At 54.2% G+C, this 21271-nt stretch overlaps 2 protein-coding genes across 2 annotated transcripts in view; both read left to right on the plus strand.

The window, feature by feature from the left end:
• CDH1 (cadherin 1) overlaps window positions 1-18005 on the plus strand; it is a 67569-nt gene extending 49564 nt beyond the window's left edge. The window contains exons 4-16 of the mRNA XM_002711639.5: window positions 1694-1837; window positions 1968-2123; window positions 2686-2830; window positions 5188-5363; window positions 5492-5620; window positions 6619-6801; window positions 7786-8030; window positions 9373-9518; window positions 10564-10788; window positions 11094-11321; window positions 13342-13472; window positions 13898-14041; window positions 16140-18005. Coding sequence (XP_002711685.1) covers window positions 1694-1837; window positions 1968-2123; window positions 2686-2830; window positions 5188-5363; window positions 5492-5620; window positions 6619-6801; window positions 7786-8030; window positions 9373-9518; window positions 10564-10788; window positions 11094-11321; window positions 13342-13472; window positions 13898-14041; window positions 16140-16349 — 2262 coding nt within the window. The 3' untranslated portion in view covers window positions 16350-18005. The remainder of the gene's footprint in view (window positions 1-1693; window positions 1838-1967; window positions 2124-2685; window positions 2831-5187; window positions 5364-5491; window positions 5621-6618; window positions 6802-7785; window positions 8031-9372; window positions 9519-10563; window positions 10789-11093; window positions 11322-13341; window positions 13473-13897; window positions 14042-16139) is intronic.
• Window positions 18006-18158: 153 nt separating this feature from the next.
• TANGO6 (transport and golgi organization 6 homolog) overlaps window positions 18159-21271 on the plus strand; it is a 208899-nt gene continuing 205786 nt past the window's right edge. Inside the window, exon 1 of the mRNA XM_070062637.1 lies at window positions 18159-19986. The gene's annotated coding sequence lies outside the window, so the exon portion shown is untranslated. The remainder of the gene's footprint in view (window positions 19987-21271) is intronic.

Consider the following 21271-nt stretch of genomic DNA (forward strand, 5'->3'; position numbering starts at 1 on the left):
CATCCCATAGGGGCGCCAGTTCGAGTCCCGGCTGCTCCTCTTCCCATCTAGCTCCCTGCTAAGATGCCTGGGAGAGCAGGGGAAAATGGCCCAAGTCCCTGGGTCCCTGTACCTATGTGGGAGACCTGGAAGAAGCTCCTGGCTTCAGATTGGCCCAGCTACAGCTGTTGGGGTGTGAACCAGCAGAGGGAAGATCAATGTCTCTCTCTTTCTCCCTCTGCCTCTGCCTCTCTGTAACTCTTACAAATAAATAAATATTTTTAAAAAATTCCATGTTCAGTGAGCATGGGCGTGGTTCCCTTCCACGTCACACTTGAAGGGGTTCTGGCTGGGTGTTGCCTGCACAGTGCTCACTGTGCCCTGTGATCATTCCCTGATAATATTCTGCGGTCCTGAGGCCATCCTGTGATGCCTGTCTGCCGGCCCTGTCCTGCAGGCTGGCCCTGGGCTTCGGGCGGTGCCGAGAGTCACTCCCTGCACCGTGGGCACCAGTCTCAGCGCTGGGTGTGCAGTATCAGCGGCTCATTCGGTGCTTGCAAGTGCTAATAATATCCCTGCCTTAGCTGTTAGGAAGCTCTGGTGCGGAGCGGCGAGGACTCGGCCCGAGCCAGCAGGTTCGGCAGTGAGGAATCTAGCTGGCTGGGCTCCTCTCTAGGAGACGAGCACCAGGGTGGGGAGGACAGGGGCCCGTGGGTGTGCACAGTTGTGCCTGCCCGCCTGCATGTGTGCATCGCTGTGGGTGTATCTGCTCATACGGCGTGTGCATCGCTGTGCACGCATGTGCTCGTACGCACGCACACATGCAGACAGGCAGAACTGGGGAAGGGTTCTGGGGTGCCTCGGGCCCCATCTCATCTCTACCGAGTACACCTGGAATCATTGAGAGCCAGGAAGTAGGACTTGAATCGCACCTGGCAAATGGCCGTGGGTGGGGTGGGAGCTGGGGTTTGCTCTGCAAACGTGACTGTTACCGCGTTGCACTTGGAAGCGCTCCAGTGATTTGGAAGCTGTTTTCCTGCACTTTGAAGTGCTCCAGTGACTTGGGTTTTCCTTCCCTCTTCAGCCCAGGTTTCCCTGCGTGTGCATGAAAACCCTTCAATCAGATTGTTTCCATCCCAACAGCTTCCCTTAGAACAGTGGCAACCCTGTGGGTGCGCCACGGTGAGGTGAACCGCAGGGTGGTTCGTAGGATCCATTCCCCACCCTTACTAGTACGGCCGACAACTCTGCTCTGGGGCCCTGGATTCCTGGGAAAGACGGAAACAAAGAGAAAATGGACCCCCCCCCCCCCACCCCGAGCTTCTGGCAGTTGCATCATCCCTGGTATTAACTCACTACTGCATCGTGTCGCTGGAAGATGGACAGATGCCTTGTTTAGGCTGGAGCTCACTTGTGAGTTCTCATCAAGCCTTGCAACCTGTCTGTGTGTGCTTGGTAATGACTTGGACCCCAGACACCACGAAGGGTCAAGCGGGAACACGGTCTTACGCGGCCAAGGGGTTCGTGCGTTTTGTGTTGCCCGTTCTTTTTGGAGAATGTGTATCTCACTGGTCATTGATCAGAGAGGGTGTCACTAAGTGAAAGCCACACTCTGCCTTAGAGAGACCAGATGACGCCTCCTGGATGAGGTGGGCCGTCGGACCTGTAGTGTCGCTCCTGAATTCTCATTTTTGTTCCTCCTCTTTCCTTGAAGGAGTCTTCCCCTGGAGCCAGCACGGAAGTGCTCACGTTTCCCGACTCCCACCATGGTCTCAGAAGACAGAAGAGGGACTGGGTTATTCCTCCCATCAGTTGCCCAGAAAATGAAAAAGGCCCATTTCCTAAAAACCTGGTCCAGGTAAGGAGGGCAGTTCTCTATTTGGGAGAAATCGAGCAGAGCAGCACCGGGGAGAGAAGGGGAGGAGACCTGACCGGGGGAGGGGTGTCGTTGCTCAGCGGCCCTGTTTGCTTTTGGCTCCTGCCTTCAGATCAAGTCCAACAGGGACAAGGAGACCCAGGTCTTCTACAGCATCACCGGCCAGGGAGCCGACACGCCGCCTGTTGGTGTCTTCATCATCGAGAGGGAGACGGGATGGCTGAAGGTGACGGAGCCTCTGGACCGAGAACACATCGCCAAGTACACGGTGAGTGCCTCCGAGGAGCTTGGTTGACAGTGGGTTGGCTTCCGTCCAGAATCTAGGTCAACCCAGATCAGATCCCCGACATGGGAGGGGCTCGATCTGTTGCCAAGGAGACGAGACAGGGGCACCCAGGACAATTTGAAGTTGTGAATTGTTTTCCTTTTAGGAGAAAGGGGGGGACAGTGCTCTCGTACCATGCGTGAGTTTAGACCCAGGATATCAACCTGCTCTTGGCTTAAAGGAGCAGTGGTGACACTGGGGGAAGAACCAGTTCCTGGACTTGGTAGCAGGCAGTGTGGGTTTGGGGCGGCTGGAGGGAACGTGTTGGTGCACGTGCAGAGGGGTCTGGGGCAACTCCAGACTGGATGGCTTTATCCCTTCTGGGCCTGATGCCCTGGTCCTCGGGGTGGGAAGCAGAAGGGGGTCAGGATCTCACTGAAGCAGCAGCCCAGGTCTCAGAGTAGAAGTCGCAGAGGCCGGAGGATCCCACACTGCCCTGGCCAGGCCCATCCTCTGCCTCTTCATCCTCGCCGGGGCCCGAGTAACCTTCCACTGGCTCCTGCAGCTCTTCTCTCACGCCGTGTCGTCTAACGGGAACGCCATTGAGGACCCGATGGAGATCGTGATCACGGTGACGGACCAGAACGACAACAGGCCTGAGTTCACCCAGGAGGTCTTCAAGGGCTCGGTCATGGAAGGCGCGCTACCAGGTCTGTCCAGGACGAGCGGCTGGTTGCCTGGAGCCGGGGTCAGGCCCCTGACGCGGACCCTTGCTGTGGACAGAACTTGTTTGGGAGCCAGTGTGTGTGTGTGTGTGTGTGTGTGTGTGTGTGCACATGCAACACAACCTAGCCTCAGGAATGTGCGACTGATGGAGCAGTGACAGCCACCTCCCCCCCTGCCTAACACAGCAGTGCTTGTGTATTGCTCTTTGTTCTTCTAAGGTTTATTATTTGAAAGTCAGAGTTAGCCATCAGTTTTCCGTCTGCTGGTCCACTCCCCAGACAGCCACAACCATCAGGGCTTAGCCAGGCAGGAGCCAGGAGCTTCATCCAGGTCTCCATGTGGGTGGCAGGGGCCCAAGCGCTTGGGCCATCTTCTGCAGCTTTTCCCAGCCCATTAGCAGGGCACTGGATCGGAAGTGGAACAGCTGGGACTCAAACCAGGACCCATATGGGATGCCAGCATCGCAGGTGGAGCCTTACCTGCTTTGCCATAGCCACATGTGCTGCTCACACAACATGCTGAGCCATGTTAAGCGATGACAGAGTGTCTCCCAGGTGGCTGAACCGGTTTACATTCCCACCAGTAATATAGATCCTGGGCTTACTGGACATTTTGGCGTTTGCCTACCTGTCGTGTGATTATGTCTTAGTGCAGTTTAAAAGGGCATCTCAGTGATTACCAGTGAGCTACACAACTTTGCTAGCCACTTGTGTTTCTTTTTCAGGACTGTGTGTGTGTGTGTGTGTGTGTGTTTCTGTTGGGCTGGTTGTGTTCCCTAGTGATCCTTTTCCTAACTGTGTAGTTGTTTAAAAAAATTTTACTTATTGAGGGATAGAGAAAGAGCACTCCCATCTGCTGATTTACTCCCCAAATACCCACAACATCTGGAGCTGGCCAGGCTGAAACCAGGGGCCAGGAACTCCAGGTCTCCCATATGGGTTGCAGGGACCCAAGTACTTGGGCTATCACCTGCTGCCTCCCAAGGTGCAGTAGCAGGAGGTGGAGTCGGGAGCAGAGCCAGGACTTGAAGCTAGGCAACTCCAGTGCCTACTCAGTGCCTTAGCCACTGGGCCAATTGCCTGCCCCCTTGTTGATTTTTTTTTTTTTAAAGATTTTATTTATTTGAAAGGCAGAGTTAGAGAGGTGGAGAGAAAGAGAGAGAGGTCTTGTATCTGCTGGTTCACTCCCCAAATGGCCACAACGTCAAGAGCTGGACCAACCTGAAGCCAGGAGCTTCTTCCAGGTCTCCCATGTGGGTGCAGGGGCCCAAGGACCTGAGCCATCTTCCACTGTTTTCCAGGCGCATTAGCAAGGACCTGGATCAGAAGTGGAGAAGCTAGGACTTGAACTGGCTCCCATATGGGATGCTGGCACTGCAGGCTGGGGCTTTAACCCTCTACGCCACAGTTGCTGGGCCCAAACCCTACCCTGTTGATTTTTAAGCATTATTTAGATGTTCTAGATACTAGACTAGACACTAGTCTCTTGTCAGTCACACGTGTTAATGAGTATTTTCTTCCACCTTGAAGGCAATGATCTCAAATTACCATGCACTCCAATAAAGCTGCAACAACAAGCCAAGTGAGGAAAGTTCTGGAATGTTCTTTCTGTCTGTCTGTCTGTCTTTCTTGGCAGAGGAAAACAGGAGAGATTGATTGATTGTTCATCTTCTGGCCCACTGCCCAGATGGTTGCAATGGCCATGGCTAGACCAGGCTTAAGCCAGGAGCCTGGAAACTCCATCCAAATCTCCCACCTGGGTGCAGGAACCAAGCACTCAGGTCATCTTCCGCCGCCTTCCCTGGCACATTAGCAGGGAGCTGGATCAGAATTAGAACAGCCGGGGCTCAAACTGGTGCTTGTACATAATGCCAGCATTGCAGATAACAGCTTAAGGCATCACACTACAATGCCAGTGCCTGGATTTTTCTTATCTTTGATGCCATTCACTCAGTAAAGCCACATCACAAAGTGTTGTAGAGATATTTAGTCCTCAGATTCACCTCTGCGTGCTGCCCGAAATGTGTGTTGGAAAAGTTGGGTCCTCGTTTGGCTGGATGCTTTCTTCCTCCCCTTGCGCTTTAGTGAGAACGTCAGAGAATTGGCATCAGCTGCTGGTGGGGGAGCCTGGCTGTCGCAGGCATCCGGGGAGTTAACTGGTGGGAAGGAGCTCGCTCCGTCCGTCTCTAACTCAACGGATAAAGTAAAAGTTCAGCACTCAGGGCCCAGGAGCTGGGACGTGACCGCATCGAAGCTGCCCTCTGTCCTGTGGGCACGAAGTCGGCCCCAGGGCGGCCGTCAGGTTCCCAGCCTGATTGCGTCTTCTTCCCCGGGGCAAACAGGAACGTCCGTGATGCAGGTCACGGCTACGGACGCGGACGATGACGTGAACACCTACAATGCTGCCATCGCCTACGAAATCCTCAGCCAGGAGCCCGAGCTGCCGCACAAGAACATGTTCAGGATCAACCCGCAGACCGGAGTCATCAGTGTGGTCACCACCGGGCTGGACCGAGAGGTCAGGAGGACCCAGGGGACATGGAAGCGGCTGTGTGGTTGGCTAAATCCCGTGGCAGTGCGAGGCCACTTGTCCCAGAGCGGCGGCCGCTGCCCCCGTCCTAACCCGAGTGTGCTTGGTCTCCGCAGACGTACCCCGAGTACACCCTGGTCGTTCAGGCTGCTGACCTCCAAGGCGAGGGCTTGAGCACCACGGCGGAAGCGGTGATCACGGTCACTGACATCAACGACAACCCTCCCGTCTTCAACCCCACCACGGTAATCTCCCAGCGGTGCTGCTGCCCTCTGTTTGGGAGCCGAGCTTCCCCACTGCTCTGGGGAGGTCCTGCGTGCGCTCCCCAGCCCGGGCGATGCCGACTTAGAACCTGGAGGCCAACGCTCCGGCCTGGCCGTTGTGCTCGGGCATCTTTTTTCCCATCTCTGGCCCCGAGGCCCCTTGGTGGAGGACCGCGAAGATGCAGACAGCGCCCCTCAAAACCATGTCCTTGCCTCGCGTGTCCTTGTTGCGGATCTTACAGGGGTTCATTTACTCGCTGGGCAAATGTTTCCTGCTTGCAGCTGCACACTGTGGCGTGCGCTGGAGGCATCCTCACAGACAAAGCACACACAGGTTCTGTTCTACAGCTCAGCGTCTAGCCGGGGAGATACTGAGTAGTTTGCACGCCTTACTGAATACCAAGTATAATAAATGCATTCTGGAAGAAGGCACCGAGGGCCGAATGGAAGAACTTACTGTATTAGTTAGGAGTTGAGTTATTGGCTGGCTACATAGGCCTGATTATGTAAACAAATAGGGTTGACTCTTTTTTTTTCTCTAATGTGGCAAAAAGCCTGCAGGTAGATGGGGTACGCTTTGCTGAGGCCACTTGTCACCTTAGTGTGGTGACAGCAAAGACCCCAGGGAAGAAAGCCAAACAAGGCAGGTGTCCAGGAGCTCGTGGGTAGAGGGGAGAATGTTAGAATTTGTCCTTGGGCACAAAGGTGCCCTCACGACCAAACTCTGGAAGGAGATGACTGATGGAGGGTGCACGGGGGTGGAGCTGGACCGCAGTGTCCATGCGGGGCTTAGGTCACTGCCCCAGCTGGGTTGGCAAGCTCTCGGGGACTTGGGGAGCCAGGGCCTTGGAGAGCTATGCACAGGGTAGCTGGCCTGGCCTGTTGTACCAGGCCTCCTGCAGGCTCCGTTAGCCCCCTGGGCCCCGGGCACCCTGGGCCTCTGCATACCGGGATGACCTGTTCCTCCCTTGGCTCTGCAGTACGTGGGCCAGGTGCCCGAGAACGAGGCCAACTACCTGGTTGCCACGCTCAAAGTGACCGACAAAGATGAGCCTAACACCCCGGCCTGGGAGGCTGTGTACACCGTATTGAACGATCCTGAGGGCCAGTTCATTGTCACCACGGACCCGGCCACCAATGACGGCATCCTGAAGACAGCCAAGGTTTGTGCAGTGCCGGGAGGGGACGTCCCCCAGCTGTTCCCACCAACCCCCACCCCCCGGTCTTCTCTGGTGTCGGTCAGCGTTTGCTGAACCAGGACCTGGTGCGATGGCGTAGGGGTCGTAGTGACCTGCAGGCCAAGCGGAAGAGGATGTCCTGTCTGCTTTCCTGTGCTCCTTCCCAGACCACACTCCACCTCCTTTTGCAAACGGCAGGAAGCAGGGTTCCGGAGGCAGAGACAGACACAGAGCCCTCTCATCCACTGAGTCACTCCTCAAATGCCCGAAACACTTGAGGCTGGAGCAGGCCAAATGCGGTAGCCTGGAACTCCATCCAGGTCTCCGGCGTGGATGGCGGGGAGCCAAGTGCTTGGGGGTCACCTCCTGCCTCCACAGCGCACGTTAGCAGGAAGCTGAGATGGAATCCAGGCGCTCCATGTGGGATGCCAGAATTCCGGTTGCATCCTAACTGCTGAGCAGATACAGCCGTCCTCGAGAAGCGTCTTAGAGATGTGAAAACCGAGACGTTTTTGCTGAAGGTAGTCATGGAGGTCATGGGCGCCTGGCCCAAGCCCAGAGCTTCAATTTCCGTTTGAGCGAGCAAGCAGCCAGGTGTGAGAACTGCTGGTATGGACTAAGTAACAGCCATTGCTCTAATCTTTTTCTTGATATACAATTTTTTAAAGCTGCTGCTGCTGCTTTTTTTTTTCAAAGATTATTTGTTTGGAAGGCAGAGTTAGAGAGAGAGAGAGAGGGAGAGAGAGGAGAGAGAGAGAGAGAGAGAGAGAGATCGATCGATCGATCGATCTTCCCTCTGCTGGTTCTGCTTCATTCTCCAAACGGCTGCAATGGCTGAGGCTGGGTCAGGTCAAAGTCAGGAGCCCGGAACTCATCAGTGCAGGGGCCCAGGCCCTCGGGCATCTCCGCTGCCTTCCCCGCACCCCGGCAGGGAGCTGGACCTGAAGCCCGGCCTTGTTCCGTCCTCAGGGCTTGGACTTCGAGGCGAAGCAGCAGTACATTCTCCACGTGACCGTGCAGAACGCCGTCCCCTTCGAGGTGGCCCTCCCCACCTCCACGGCCACCGTGACTGTGGACGTGGTGGACAGGAACGAAGCCCCCATCTTTGTGCCTCCCGAGAAGAGGGTGGAGGTGCCCGAGGACTTCGGCGTGGGGCTAGAAATCACATCCTACACCGCCCGGGACCCGGACACATTCATGCAGCAGAAGATAACGTAAGTGTGCTTCCCCAGCTGCCAGGCAACAGCTGGTGTTTTATGTACACATGCAGACATACGTGTTATTTTATAACCTTACCCATGTAATTGTATGTGATGTTTCATGGCTACTTATCAGTAAGACCTTTCTCGTGTTTAGTTTACTTTTTAAAAAAGTTTTATTCATTTATTTGAAAGGTAGAGTGAAAGAGACAGGAAGAAAGAGAATCTTACAACCACTAGTTCTCCCCAAATGCCCACAACAGCCAGGACGGAGCCAGGCTGCAGCCAGAGCCTTGAGCGCCATCTGGGTCTCCCATGTGGGTGACACGAACCCAAGCACTTGGGCCATCTCCTGCTGCCTCCCAGGTACAGTCCCGAGGAGGGACTGTAGCCCAGGCACTGCAGAGTGGAATGTGGGTGTCCTAAGTGGTATCTTAACTCCTGGGCCAAACTCCTGCCCCAACCCCAGGTCCTGTAGTGTTTGTGGAGCCCCTTGGGCCTGGAACAAAGATGACTTCCTGGGGCTGGCCTTGAGGTATAGTGGATAAAGCTGCCACCTGCAATGCTCTACCCACTGCGGTGCCAGCACCGGTTCGCATCCTGGCTGCTCCACTTCCAATGAGCTCCCTGATAATGTGCCTGGGAAAGCTGCAGAAGATGGCCCCTGCACCCACGTGGGAGATCAAGATGAAGTTCTGTACTCCTGGCTTCCGCCTGGCCCAGCCCCTGCCATTGCAGCCATTTGGGGAATGAACCAGGCAATGGGAGACCAGGCTGTCTCTGTCTGTCTCTCTTTATGTCTGTCAGTCTGCCTTTCAAGATCTTTTGACAAAAATGGTATTGTTGAAAAAGAAAAGGCAGGCTGAGGAATGGTTCAGAATTCATGGGCAGCAGAGAGATAGGCCCACTGAGTGCCAGGCATGACCCTGAACCAGGAAGGGTGCCGGCTAAACATCGCCCTCTTGAGAAAACTGACCATTTGAATATGTGTCATTTATTTAACGATAGTATCTATCAAAGTTTTAGTTCCTGAAATTAAAAGTTGTTGTGCAAGCAAATGGCTTTGTTCTTGGGAGATAAGACGTAGATGAAAGCGTCAGAGTACAGGAATGTGATGTCTGCACCTGAATCTCTGGTGCTGGGCAGGATGAGAAATGGTGTGTGTCAACGTGTGCGTCAGCCGAGGCTGTGTGTGTGTGTGTGTGCCGGGGGGAAGGGCAGGTGCAGGCGCCGGCGCCCGGCCCAGACCCGGCCAGTGACGGCTCTGCGGGGCTGAGCGGAGTGGCTCAGTGCTGGGGCAGGCGCCTTGGCCTTTTGCAGCCGTGCCCACGCTCAGCCCGAGCTCGCGCCTTTTCAGGTATCGGATTTGGAGGGATGCCGCCAACTGGCTGGAGATTAACCCAGAGACGGGTGCCATCTCCACGCGGGCGGAGCTGGACCGGGAGGACACAGACTATGTCAAGAACAGCACGTACACGGCGCTCATCATCGCCACGGACAACGGTGCGTCTGGAAGCATGTGCTCACTGCTCGCCGTGTGTCCCTGAGCCGCATCCGGCTCGTGTGACAGTCAGATAATCTGGGTCCCGCAGAGGCCCCTCATCACCAAGGGAGCCAGATTGATAGCTCAGGTCCAACCCTTAAAACCCGCGAGAATGGGGCTGACTGCTTGATTTTTAAACCCCTGACTTCTTTAAGTTAATTTTACTTCCTTATTTTTCTCAGCTTTATATCCATAGCTCTTTTTTTTTAATATGAAAGGGGGAATAAAGATTTATTTATTTATTTATTTATTTACTTATTTATTTGAAAGGCAGAGTTACAGAGGGAGAGACAAAGAAGTAGAGCAGCCAGGACTTGAACCAGTGGCCGTTTGGGATGCTGACATTGCAGCTGGCAGTTTAACTTGCTGTACCATAGTGCCAGCCCCAAACATGCCTTTTAATGGAAGGTCTAAGAGGAGAAGGAAGTTTCTTTAGAAAATCTATTAGTGTATTTAAATAAAAATTTTTAAAATTCATTTTACATGATAAATGCTCATTTGTCACAGGAATATTCACAGGACCAGTGTTGTGGTATGGCAGATTAAACCTCCTCTTGCAACATTCGAGTTCCACATCAGAGTGCAGGTTCAAATCCTGCCAGTTCCAATTCTGATATAGCATCCTGTTACTTCCCCTGGGAGGGCATTGGAAGATAGCTAAAGTGCTTGCCCTGAGGCCATTGGAGAGTATGCCAGCAGATGGAAAATCTCTCTCTGTGTCTGTCCTTTCTCTCTCTCTTGCTCTTTCAAATAAATAAAAGTTTTTTTAAAAAAAGTTACGTGCAGAGACATCCTTGGTGTGGGCGTAACTTGAGCAATGTCAGCATGGGAGGCAGCGTGTCAGCCACCTGCTCAGCTTCGAGTGAGTGGCTGGGGTGGGCAGGACAGAGCCCCATGGCTAGGGCAGGGCCTGGTGAGGCGCCGGCCGAGACCGGGCCTCGTGGGAGGCAGCGAGGGCGCTCGTGCGTTCCTGAGCCGTGACATTTCCTGTCTGTTTTCCCTCAGGTTCCCCACTTGCCACCGGCACTGGAACCCTTCTCCTGATCCTGTCTGACGTGAATGACAACGCGCCGGTGCCTGACCCGCGCAGGATGGACTTCTGCCAGAGGGACCCACAACCTCAGCTCATAAACATCATCGATCCCGACCTTCCTCCCAATACCTCCCCCTTCACCGCAGAGCTCACGCACGGGGCCAGCGTCAACTGGACCATTGAGTACAGTGACCCACGTAGGTGCTGAGCGGTCTCCCGCACACCCGGCTCTGGTGGCCTTCTTCCTCCCCCCACCCCCCGCCTCCTCCGACCCGGCTTCTTCCGAGTGTCCCTTCTCACCCCCTGTCCCTTCTGCATTTGGGGCATCGCACCAGGGGCCCTTCTCTTTCCTGGTATCCAACTTGGAGACGCGCTGCCCCATAATCGGAAAGCCCGGCAGGTCTCCCTCCCTGTGCTCAGCATTGGAAGCCCTTTATTCTAGAATGAGCTCCTCTCCCCCCGCCCCCGCCTGCCCCATCGCTGATTGGGTCACCTTCCCCAGGTCAAGAGTCTATCATTTTGAAGCCAAAGAAGACTTTAGAGCTGGGCGACTACAAAATTAACCTGAAGCTCGCAGACAACCAGAACAAAGACCAGGTGACCACCCTGGATGTGCTCGTGTGTGACTGCGAGGGCGCCGTCAACAACTGCATGCGGGCCACGTACGTGGAAGCGGGCCTGCAGGTCCCCGCCATTCTGGGCATTCTCGGAGGAATCCTGGCTCTGCTCAGTAAGTGCGGCTGTGGGCCTCTCGGCCTCGACTTCCTGTGCGGGGCGGTTCCCTGGGCTCCAGGTTAACATGATCAAGGCAGGAGACTTTCCAGAACAGTGGCTCAAAGAGAATAGAATTCTGTCTCTTAGCCAGCATTTCAGAGGCGACTGCTCAGCCTGCGAGGCGGCCCTATCTGTGGAGTGAGCAGGGCACCCAGGTTCCTTCTGTTTGGTTTGTTCCCTGCCTGAACTCGAGTGCATCCAAGGCGTGCATGCTCTGGTCCAGTGGATCTGGCCTGGGGCCTCAGAGTCTGATTTCTCACCAGCTTCCGGGTGGTGGCAGCATTGCAGGCCCTTGGACCACAGGCAGATGAGCAAGGCCTCAGTTCTGTGTGGGTGGGGCCTGTTTGCAGCCGGTGATGTCTTATACAGCCCCGTCCACAGTGGGGAGACAGCCCCTGGCACAGGTACGAGTGCCCCATGTTCCAGGTGACCAGTCGTGGGCCAGGGCAGTACATTGGCATCTTTCTGATTTCACAAACAGTGGGTAGGTTGGGTCCTGTCATCTGAAACCTCCCCCAGGGTGAGCATTGGGTGGCACAGGGAGTGAAGCTGCTGCTTGCCATATCAGAGCGCCGGTGAACTTCTCACTTCTGATCCTGCTTCCTGGTAAGGCACCAGCGGAGGCTCAGTTAGGAGGATGGCCTGATGCTTGGACCCCTGCCACCCACATGGAGTTCCTGGCTCTTGGCTTCAGCTTAGCCCAGCCCTGGTTGTTGTGGCTATGGTGGAGTGAACCAGTGGATGGAAGATCCCTTTCTCTTTCTTGTACTCTGCCTTTCAAATAAAAATGAACAACTGTTAAAAGATAAAACTGGGGGCCTGCGCTGTGGCGTAGTAGGCTAAGCGGCCTCCTGCAGCGCTGGCATCCCATATGGGCGCCAGTTCATGTCCCGGCTGCTCCTCTTCCGATCCAGCTCTCTGCGATGGCTGAGGAAAGCAGTAAAAGATGGGCCAAGTTTTTGGGCCCCTGTACCTGTGTGGGAAGAGGCTCCTGGCTCTTGCTTTTTTGGCTTCAACCTGGCCCAGCCTCAGCCATTGCAGCCATTTGGGGAGTGAACCAGTAAATGGAAGACCTCTCCTTCTCTCTATAACTCTACCTCTCTAATAAATTAATAAAATATATATGTATGTATACAAAATTAAGTATTCCAAAAATAGTCCCAAGACCAGGTGGAAATTACACAGATTTTAGGGCTTGCTTATATAATTTTTATCTAAGGAGAAGATTAAAAAACATTCTGTGGGTTGCCCGTGGTTGGGTAGCAATAATATCCACAAATCAGTCTCGTCTAGGCTGACCTAACAGCTCTGCTCCTAACTCTAACTCCTGGTCTCTCCATCCCTTCTACCCTCGGAGGACCTCTCCTCTCTCCCTGGGTCACACCGGGCTCGCTCCTGCCTCGGGGCCTTTGCTGTTTCCTGTGTGGGAAACAGTTGTCCCAGATGAGGGGCACTGACAGCGAGGGCCTTCTGAAAGTTCAGGGCCCCATTTGGATTCACGTCACAAGTGTCGTATGGCGTGTGGCACCTTCAGGCACGTGTACATCCTGTGGGTTGACATCCATGAGTGTTTCATTTATTTTCCAACATTTAAAAAAATTGCTTTTTTAATTTATTAGGAAGGCAGAGTGGCCGAGACATAGATAGAGAGATCTTGCCTGTGCTGGTAGCTGAGGCTGAGCCAGGCTGCATCCAGGAGCCGGGAATGCCACCATCCGGGGCTCCCCTGTGGATGGCAGGGTCCCCAGGTACTTGAGCCATCACCTGCTGCCCCCCAGGGCGCTCATGAGCAAGAAGCCAGATCGGAAGCCGAGTTGGGACCCAAACCCAGGCCCCTCCAGTATGCGATGTGGGCCCCCAAACAAGCATGTTACAGGCAGCTGCTGCCCGTGGCTGTGCGGGGTCAGCAGGCGCCCGCTCTCCAGCCGCCTTTCCCACGACGCTCATCACCCTTGTTCTCCCTCTCCCCGCCACAGTCCTGGTTCTGCTGCTGCTGCTGTTTGTCCGGAGGAGAGGGGTGGTCAAAGAGCCCTTACTGCCCCCAGAGGACGACACCCGGGACAACGTGTATTACTACGACGAGGAAGGAGGCGGAGAGGAGGACCAGGTGCGCTTTTCACGTTCGGTGGTGCTCCTGTGATTCGGAAGAAGTGCTGATTCCCAGGGGAGGGCATCTGAAATAGCTCTGTGCTGCCTCGTGTACTGCTTTCAAAAGCCTTGCCCGAGAAGACAGGCTCTGTCATCAGCCTTCATCATCATAGCTACCATGGCGACCGTTCACTGATCACTTGCTGTTCTGTACTGAGATGAGGGAGCCGAGGCCCAAGGTCACACAGCCAGGAGGAGGTGGCCCCGCTGTTCTGGCTCCACAGCCCACTGTTCTGAGGCGCATGTCCCTCGCTGTCGCCCCCCAGTGGTAGTTCAGGCACCAGCCAAAACCATAATCCACCAACTGCACATAGCCCTATGTCTGTGGCTACTGCTTTTTTGTCTCCTGATTACCTTTTTTTCCTTTTACCTTTTTCTCCAAAGGACTTTGACTTGAGCCAGCTGCACAGAGGCCTGGATGCTCGGCCCGAAGTCATTCGCAATGACGTGGCCCCGACCCTCATGAGTGTGCCCCAGTACCGTCCCCGACCTGCCAATCCTGACGAAATCGGGAACTTCATTGATGAGGTATGCAAGCCGAATCCAAAAGGCTCTTGGGATTTTTTCCCTTGCCCAATCTCCGAATCCTTTAACCTAAGAACTGCGTGAAAGAATTTAGTTGATCTAGAAAATGTGGTTTGGTTTCATTAATGGACCCCTGTGTATACCACTACCAGCTGGGGCGTGATGTTGAGTGTGTATTGCAGGTCTCCCTGAGAGCTGAGGAAATAGTATCCACACTGTAAGTGTCAGAAATTCATTCAGCTCCAAACAGGAGAAGCATAAGCAGATAGGAGTAGATTTATCTCCCATGAACTTCTGTTAGTAGGAAGGTGAGGACGCACCTCACCTTCCTACTCCATCATCTTAGCCTGTAGATGCTTGCTCTCATGCTTGTTGCCTCATGATCACAAAAGGGTTGCCATGCTTTCATGCATTTAGTTTGGGGAAAGATGAGAAGGAACTGGGAGTGGGGCTGAACAGAGTCCGGGAAGGGAATGTCGCCACCTACTGTCTCACTCAGGGACTGCAGTGACTTCCAGGGCTTGCCTGATGGTCCAGCGGCCCTCACGGCCGGTTTATGCTTGGCAGGGGCTTGTTTTGCTTTAGCTCGATGGGAGTTGCTGTCACTGTCACTTTGCAAGGCACAGCAGCGGGCCAGGGGACCCTTGGAGAAAAGGAACGGAAAGGCCCTGTGTAACCATCACTCTCTATCCAGGTCCTTTTCACCACTAACAATCAGTGGTAGAGCATGATATTTAGTTGTAGTATTTAGAGAAAAATTATAGGGATTAAGTTATTGCTATTTTGGCCAGCACCGCGGCTCACTAGGCTAATCCTCCACCTGCGGTGCCGGCACACCGGGTTCTAGTCCCAGTCGGGGCGCCAATTCTGTCCCAGTTGCCCCTTTTCCAGGCCAGCTCTCTGCTGCGGCCCGGGAGTGCAGTGGAGGATGGCCCAAGTCCTTGGGCCCTGCACCCGCATGGGAGACCAGGAGGAGGCACCTGACTCCTGGCTTCGGATCAGCGCAGCACACCGGCTGTAGCGGCCACTTGGGGGTGAACCAATGGAAGGGAGACCTTTCTGTCTCTCTCTCTGTCTAACTCTGCCTGTCAAAAAAAAAAAGTTATTGCTATTTTAAAAGTATAAATTATATGTTAAGGGAGGGCCGGCGCTGCGGCTCACTAGGCTAATCCTCCGCCTAGCGGCGCCGGCACACCCGGTTCTAGTCCCGGTTGGGGCGCCGGATTCTGTCCCGGTTGCCCCTCTTCCAGGCCAGCTCTCTGCTGTGGCCAGGGAGTGCAGTGGAGGATGGCCCAGGTGCTTGGGCCCTGCACCCCATGGGAGACCAGGAAAAGCACCTGGCTCCTGGCTCCTGCCATCGGATCAGCGCGGTGCGCCGGCCGCAGCGCGCTGGCCGCAGCGGCCATTGGAGGGTGAACCAACGGCAAAGGAAGACCTTTCTCTCTGTCTCTCTCTCTCACTGTCCACTCTGCCTGTCAAAAAATAAAAAATAAATAAATAAATAAATAAAAAATATGTTAAGGGAGGGTGGATTGCAAAGCCGAGGGCAGTCATTGTAACTCAGTGGCTTAAACTGCTTCTTGGGATACCCACGGCCCATCCTGGGCAGCAGCATCAGATTAGGACCCAAGCCCTTGGTCTCTGGCAGTCACATGGGAGACCCGGATGAAGCTCCTGGCTGCTGGCTTCAGCCTGGCCCAGCCCTGGCTGTCAAAGCCACTGGGCAGTGAACAGCGATGGAAGCTAGTTCTCCCTCTCCCTGTCCTCCTTCTGCCCTTCTCTCCCACTTTGCCTTTCAAACAAATAACACAAAAAAAAAACATGAAAAAGACTCAGTTGCAGCAACCCCAGGCACGGGGCTCCGCTCCTGACCGCCCTGTCCCGGAGTGACGGGGCGGGGCTCCGCTCCTGACCACCCTGTCCCGGAGTGACGGGGCGGGGCTCCGCCTCTGACCGCCCTGTCCCGGAGTGACGGGGCGGGGCTCCGCTATGTCATGGCTGGCCCTCCCGTGCGGGTTTGTCACATGCTGCGGGGAAAGCAAGAGAAAGCCTCTTGCCTCTTGTCCCTTCACTGAGAGGTGCTGTCCCTGGTCTTTCCCAGAACCTGAAGGCGGCCGACAGCGACCCCACAGCGCCCCCGTACGACTCCCTGCTGGTGTTCGACTACGAGGGCAGCGGCTCCGAGGCTGCCAGCCTCAGCTCCCTGAACTCCTCAGAGTCCGACCAAGACCAGGACTACGACTACCTGAACGAGTGGGGCAACCGCTTCAAGAAGCTGGCGGACATGTACGGGGGCGGCGAGGACGACTAGGGGCCCTGAGAAGGGCGGGGCCCCAGAGGCGGCTGCGGGCGAGGCGCAGGGGACGCCGCTGTGGTTTCTCGGCTCCCCTCCTCCTTCCAGCTGAGTTCCCGGGAAAGACCCCGATCAAGGGTGCAGTGAAAGGTAGTTAGGATTTCCCTCTGTCGCTGTCGTCTGTGTGTGGTAGAAAGGTTTTTGACTTACTCCTCCAGTTTTTCTGACACGTCATGATGTCCCAGAGGCCCCCAGATGTGAATGTTCCAAAAGGAACAAACTCCATCCACTCCCACGTGGCTGCGCCAGCAATTTGCAGATTTCCCTTAGGGGCCTTTGTCTGGACCTTCACAGGAAGGGGGGTCAGCTGCCCTGGCGGTCTGCTTCTCTCCCCATCCTGGCACCAGGGTCCCCTGTCCCGAACCCCCCCCCCCCCTGCTCCACCTGCTAGTGTCCCCGGCCATGCACAAGTGGCCCCGCCGTCTCAGGGCAGGAGGCGGGGTCTCGGGCAGGTCCCGCAGTTGGCTGGGTTCTGTATCCTCTAGTTCGTGGTTTCCTTTTTCTTCTCTGAGCCCTGATGTTCCTGGTTCTCCACAAGGGAGCCCGGGCCAGGAGAGGCCATGGATCCTCAGGTGACACTTAGTTTTCCATGTTTCATCACTGACATGAAAGAGTGATTGATAGTGAGTCCGAGAATGGTGCCTGCGTGCTGCCACCCAGGACAAGGGGATGGGAGGGCAGCCTCGCTGCTGCGGGCCCGCCCACCTCACAGCCACAGCAGGATGCAGGATGCACCCGGGCTCCCTATCCAGGGTCTGTGGGCCCTCATTCTTCCCGAAGCCCAGAATTCCCAAGTGCCTGCTTTTGATGGTGTCTGCAAAATATGCTGGCTGATCTGGACACGTTTGCCCAGTTCCAAGTGTGCACAGAAAACTAAGAATGTTGCAGCTTCCAGTTTATTTTCCTTAGGAGCAGGAATTAAACAGCGCCCTGAAGGGTGTTAAGGAGTTGGTGTTGTGGTGCAGTGGGTTGCGAGCCCAGCATCCCACGTGGGGACACTGGTTCCATCCGGGTTACTCGGCTTCTGACCCAGCTCCCTGCTACAGTGCCTGGGAAAGCAGTGAATGATGGCCCAGGTATGTGGGCGCCTGCACCTACGTGGGAGGCCCAGATGGAATTCCTGACTCCTGGTTTCAGCCTGGCCTAGACCTGGCTGTTGTAGCCATTTGGGGAGTGAACCATCGATCTTTCACTCTCTCCCTCGCTCGCTGTCGCTCTAACTTTCAGACCAATCAACCAATCAGTCTTTTAAAAAATGTTAAACAGATCTTGATTTGGATTTTTTTTTTTAATTCAAAATGCAAATCTCAACTTTTGACAACCACAGGAAGAGTTTCATTGAGATTGCTTTACTGCCTGTCAGCTGTTTTTGGAAGAAGAAGAAAATCATCTGTGCAGTCACTTGTTGGGGTTATCTTCACTTTCCTGCGGTTCCGACTGTGTCTAATGCAGTTCTGTATAGAGAAAGTCACTGTAGTTCCGAGTGCATTTGTGTGTGGGTGCTGATAATTTTGTATTTTCATTGGAGGTGAAAAAGGAAAGCAACTCAAGCCCGGAAAATTATTCTCAAAGATGCATTTTTATAAACTTTATTAAAGAATTTTGTTAAACCACTGTCACACGTGTTTTGTTTGGTTCCCGGGTCCACTGGCAACACGGGGAGAAGCGTCAGGCTAACTTCTGCTGGGGTACACTGGGGGCAGTGCATGCACAGGGTGAAGTTGATAGGGCGACCATCCATCCATGTGGCAAATGACAAAAACCACTGAAATTCCCATGTCGCTGGGAGACCACTGTGGGCTGAGCTGAGGGGCAGAAGCGAAGGGACTCTTGACCTAGTTAGCAAAGTTAGTGTAAGTCGTGGTCTTCCACAGTGGGGAAGACTGCAGCCCCCTCCCCAGGGGACGTGCAGTAAATTCTGGAATGCAATCAGGTCACTATTGGGGATGCTACTAAATATCCTGCAGCACACAGGACGCCCCCTGCTATAAAGAATCGTCAGTGATGTCACTGCTGAGAAACGCTGGTGTGGCCTGCAACTTTGCTGGAAGTGGCTAACATTGGGGTAGAACAGGAAATACTCATTTCACCATGCTGAGTCTATAAGGGTACTTTATTTAAAAAAAAATATATTTATTTGAAAGAGTGACGAAAAGGAGAGGCAGAGAGAGAGAGAGAGAGAGAGGTCTAACATCTGCTGGTTCACTCCCCAATTGGCCACAACGGCCAGAGCTGTGCCAATCCAAAGCCAGGAGCCAGGAGCTTCCTCCGGGTCTCCCATGTGGGTGCAGGGGCCCAAGGACTTGGGCTGTCTTCTGCTACTTTCCCAGGCCATAGCAGACCTAGATCAGAAGTGGAACAGCCAGGACTCAATCAGGCACCCATATGGGATGCAGGCAGCAGCTTTACCCACTATGCCACAGCACCGGCCCCTGTGAGGGTACTTTAAAAAGCTTGCCGAACAGGGATGACGCTGTGGCATAGTGGGCTAAGCCTCTGCCTGCGGTGCCAGCATTCCATATGGTTGCCAGTTCTGGTCCTGGCTGATCCTCTTCAGCATCCCACATGGGTGGCGCTGTTAGGACTCCTGGTGGCTCCACTTCTGATCCAGCTCTCTGTTATGGCCTGGGAAAGCAGTGGAAGATGGCCCAAGTCCGTGGGCCCCTGCACCCTCGTGGGACACCTGGAAGAAGCTCCTGGCCCCTGGCTTCAGATTGGCCCAGCTGTGGCTGTTGCAGCCATTTGGGGAGTGAACCAGCAGATGGAAGATAACTGTCAATAACTCTGCCTCTAAAATAAATAAAATGTTTTTAAAAGGGCTTGCAGACCATAAAATAGAAAGATAAGGTTATTTTGATGCAAAGATTTTTTTGAAATCCATGCATACAAGGGTCTAAGGTTTGTGATGGGCCAGTGCTGTGGCATAGTGGGTAATGCCATTTGGCCTGTGGCACAAGTATCCCATATGGGCACTGGGTTGAGTCCTGGCTACTCCACTTCTGATCCAGGTCCCTGCTAATGTGCCTGGGAAAGCAGTGTAGGACTGCCCAAGCGCTTGGGCCCCTGTACCCATGTGGGAAACCTGGAAGAAGCTTGTGGCTCCTGGCTTCAGCCTGGCCCAGCCCCAGACTGTTGCAGTTGATTTCTCAACAATGTTGCAGTGGATTCCTTTCTGAGAGGAGGAGTGTGGTGGGGGCAAGAGGCACGGAGTCACCACACAGACCCAGGAGTCAGGTGAAAGTAGGCTTGAGGCAAGCAGCCCGCAGACTCCTTTATTTCAGTTGGTACAACAGCTTATATAGCCAAGACCAGCCAATCCAGTCAAGGGGCAGTCTATGCCCCAACCAATCACAGCCTGTTGCCAGGCAGTTTCCAAAGCCATCCAGTCACAGCCTGTTGCTAGGCAGGCTCCGTTGCCAGGTAGGTTTCAAAGCCATTCCTGAGTAACTGAAGCTCATTTCCAGCAGCCATCTTGGCATGGCCTTCTCATTTCACCACACCAGGCATCGTAGCCATCTGGGGCGTGAACTAGCAGATGGAAGGTCTTTCTCTCTGTCTCTCTCCCAACCCTCTGCCCCATAACTCTGCCTTTCAAGTAAGTAAATAAAAATTATTTTAAAATTATTGACAAATATATAATACAAAAAACTGCATGTGGATCTCAACATCTTGCAGCACCATAAACTTTTCCACCAGCTTTGGGAGGGTCCTTGGACAATTCAGTGGTATTGTCCAGCCACATTGTGCGGCCATCACTGCTGTCTGCCCTTTGCCGGGAGAGGGAGAGGGAGAGGGGAAAAGGGAGAGGGAAAATATTCACTTCCTCAAAAGTGCGCAATGGGCTAAGTGAATCCGTGGGAACTGAATCCAGGTCTCCCATGTGGGTGGCAGCAGCCCAGTTACCTGAGCCATCAGCGCTGCCTCTACCTTAGCTGGAGTCGGGAGCCTGAGGGGGGCACTGAACCCAGGTGCTCCAACACAGGACATGGGCATCTTGACTGGTATCATAAACCCAAGGTCAAGTGCCTGCCCCAACATGGACCTGAGTGTGGCCTCCCCCACCAGCCATGCCCCTCCTGCTGGGCAGGAAGTTGAGCCACCCCAGTACTCACCTCCTCCCAGCCCACACTCTGGGACCGGGGACCCTGGGACCCTGGGATTCCCCGTTCAGCATCCAGGCCTTGCAGGCTTCTTTGCTTGCCCTGCCCTGGGGAAGCTGCGCTGTGCTCCCTAGCCGTGGGAGGGAGAGGGCGTGTGGGACGGCCCAGCTGTGCAGGATGCAGCGGCCCACGTGTGCACCTGCCCAGCTCTCCTGGTGCCCGAGATGCAGGTGAGAAGACAAGGCGTGAGTCCGGGGGCGAGGCTGGGGGGTGAGGTCTGAGCATTCTCAGCTGGGACCTGGTATCATTTTCATTTAATCTGATTTATAACAAATATTTACACAAATGGCGTGGGGTCCCCTACTTGCATTTTTTTTGCCCCAATCCCCCACAAAATTCAGGAGTGTGTCTCCCATAAAGTGCATTGCATCCATTTCACTAAATGCTTGACACCTTGAAATGATGTTAAATTTTCTTTTTACAAAATGAAGTTCTACCTAAATGTACATAACGGATGAAAAATTGTCCAAGGGTGGCCTGGAAGAGAATACACACAGGAAGAGAGCAGGACTGTAAGTTTTTAGACTATTTCTCCTTCAACGTGCTTTGTTAGGATTTTGTTTGAGGGAGAGCAGGAGGGAAGGATTCAGGTACTGTTTGCTAAGCAACCCCTTTGTGGCAGATACTGCTAAATACTTGGAAGCAGTGGCACTTTTTAAAAAATGTTATTTATTTGAAAGGCCCAGAGAGATCTTGTATCCACCGATTTACCTCCCAAAG

This window comes from Oryctolagus cuniculus, chromosome 18 (genome assembly GCF_964237555.1).
Source record: "Oryctolagus cuniculus chromosome 18, mOryCun1.1, whole genome shotgun sequence".
NCBI classification, from domain to species: Eukaryota; Metazoa; Chordata; class Mammalia; order Lagomorpha; family Leporidae; genus Oryctolagus; species Oryctolagus cuniculus.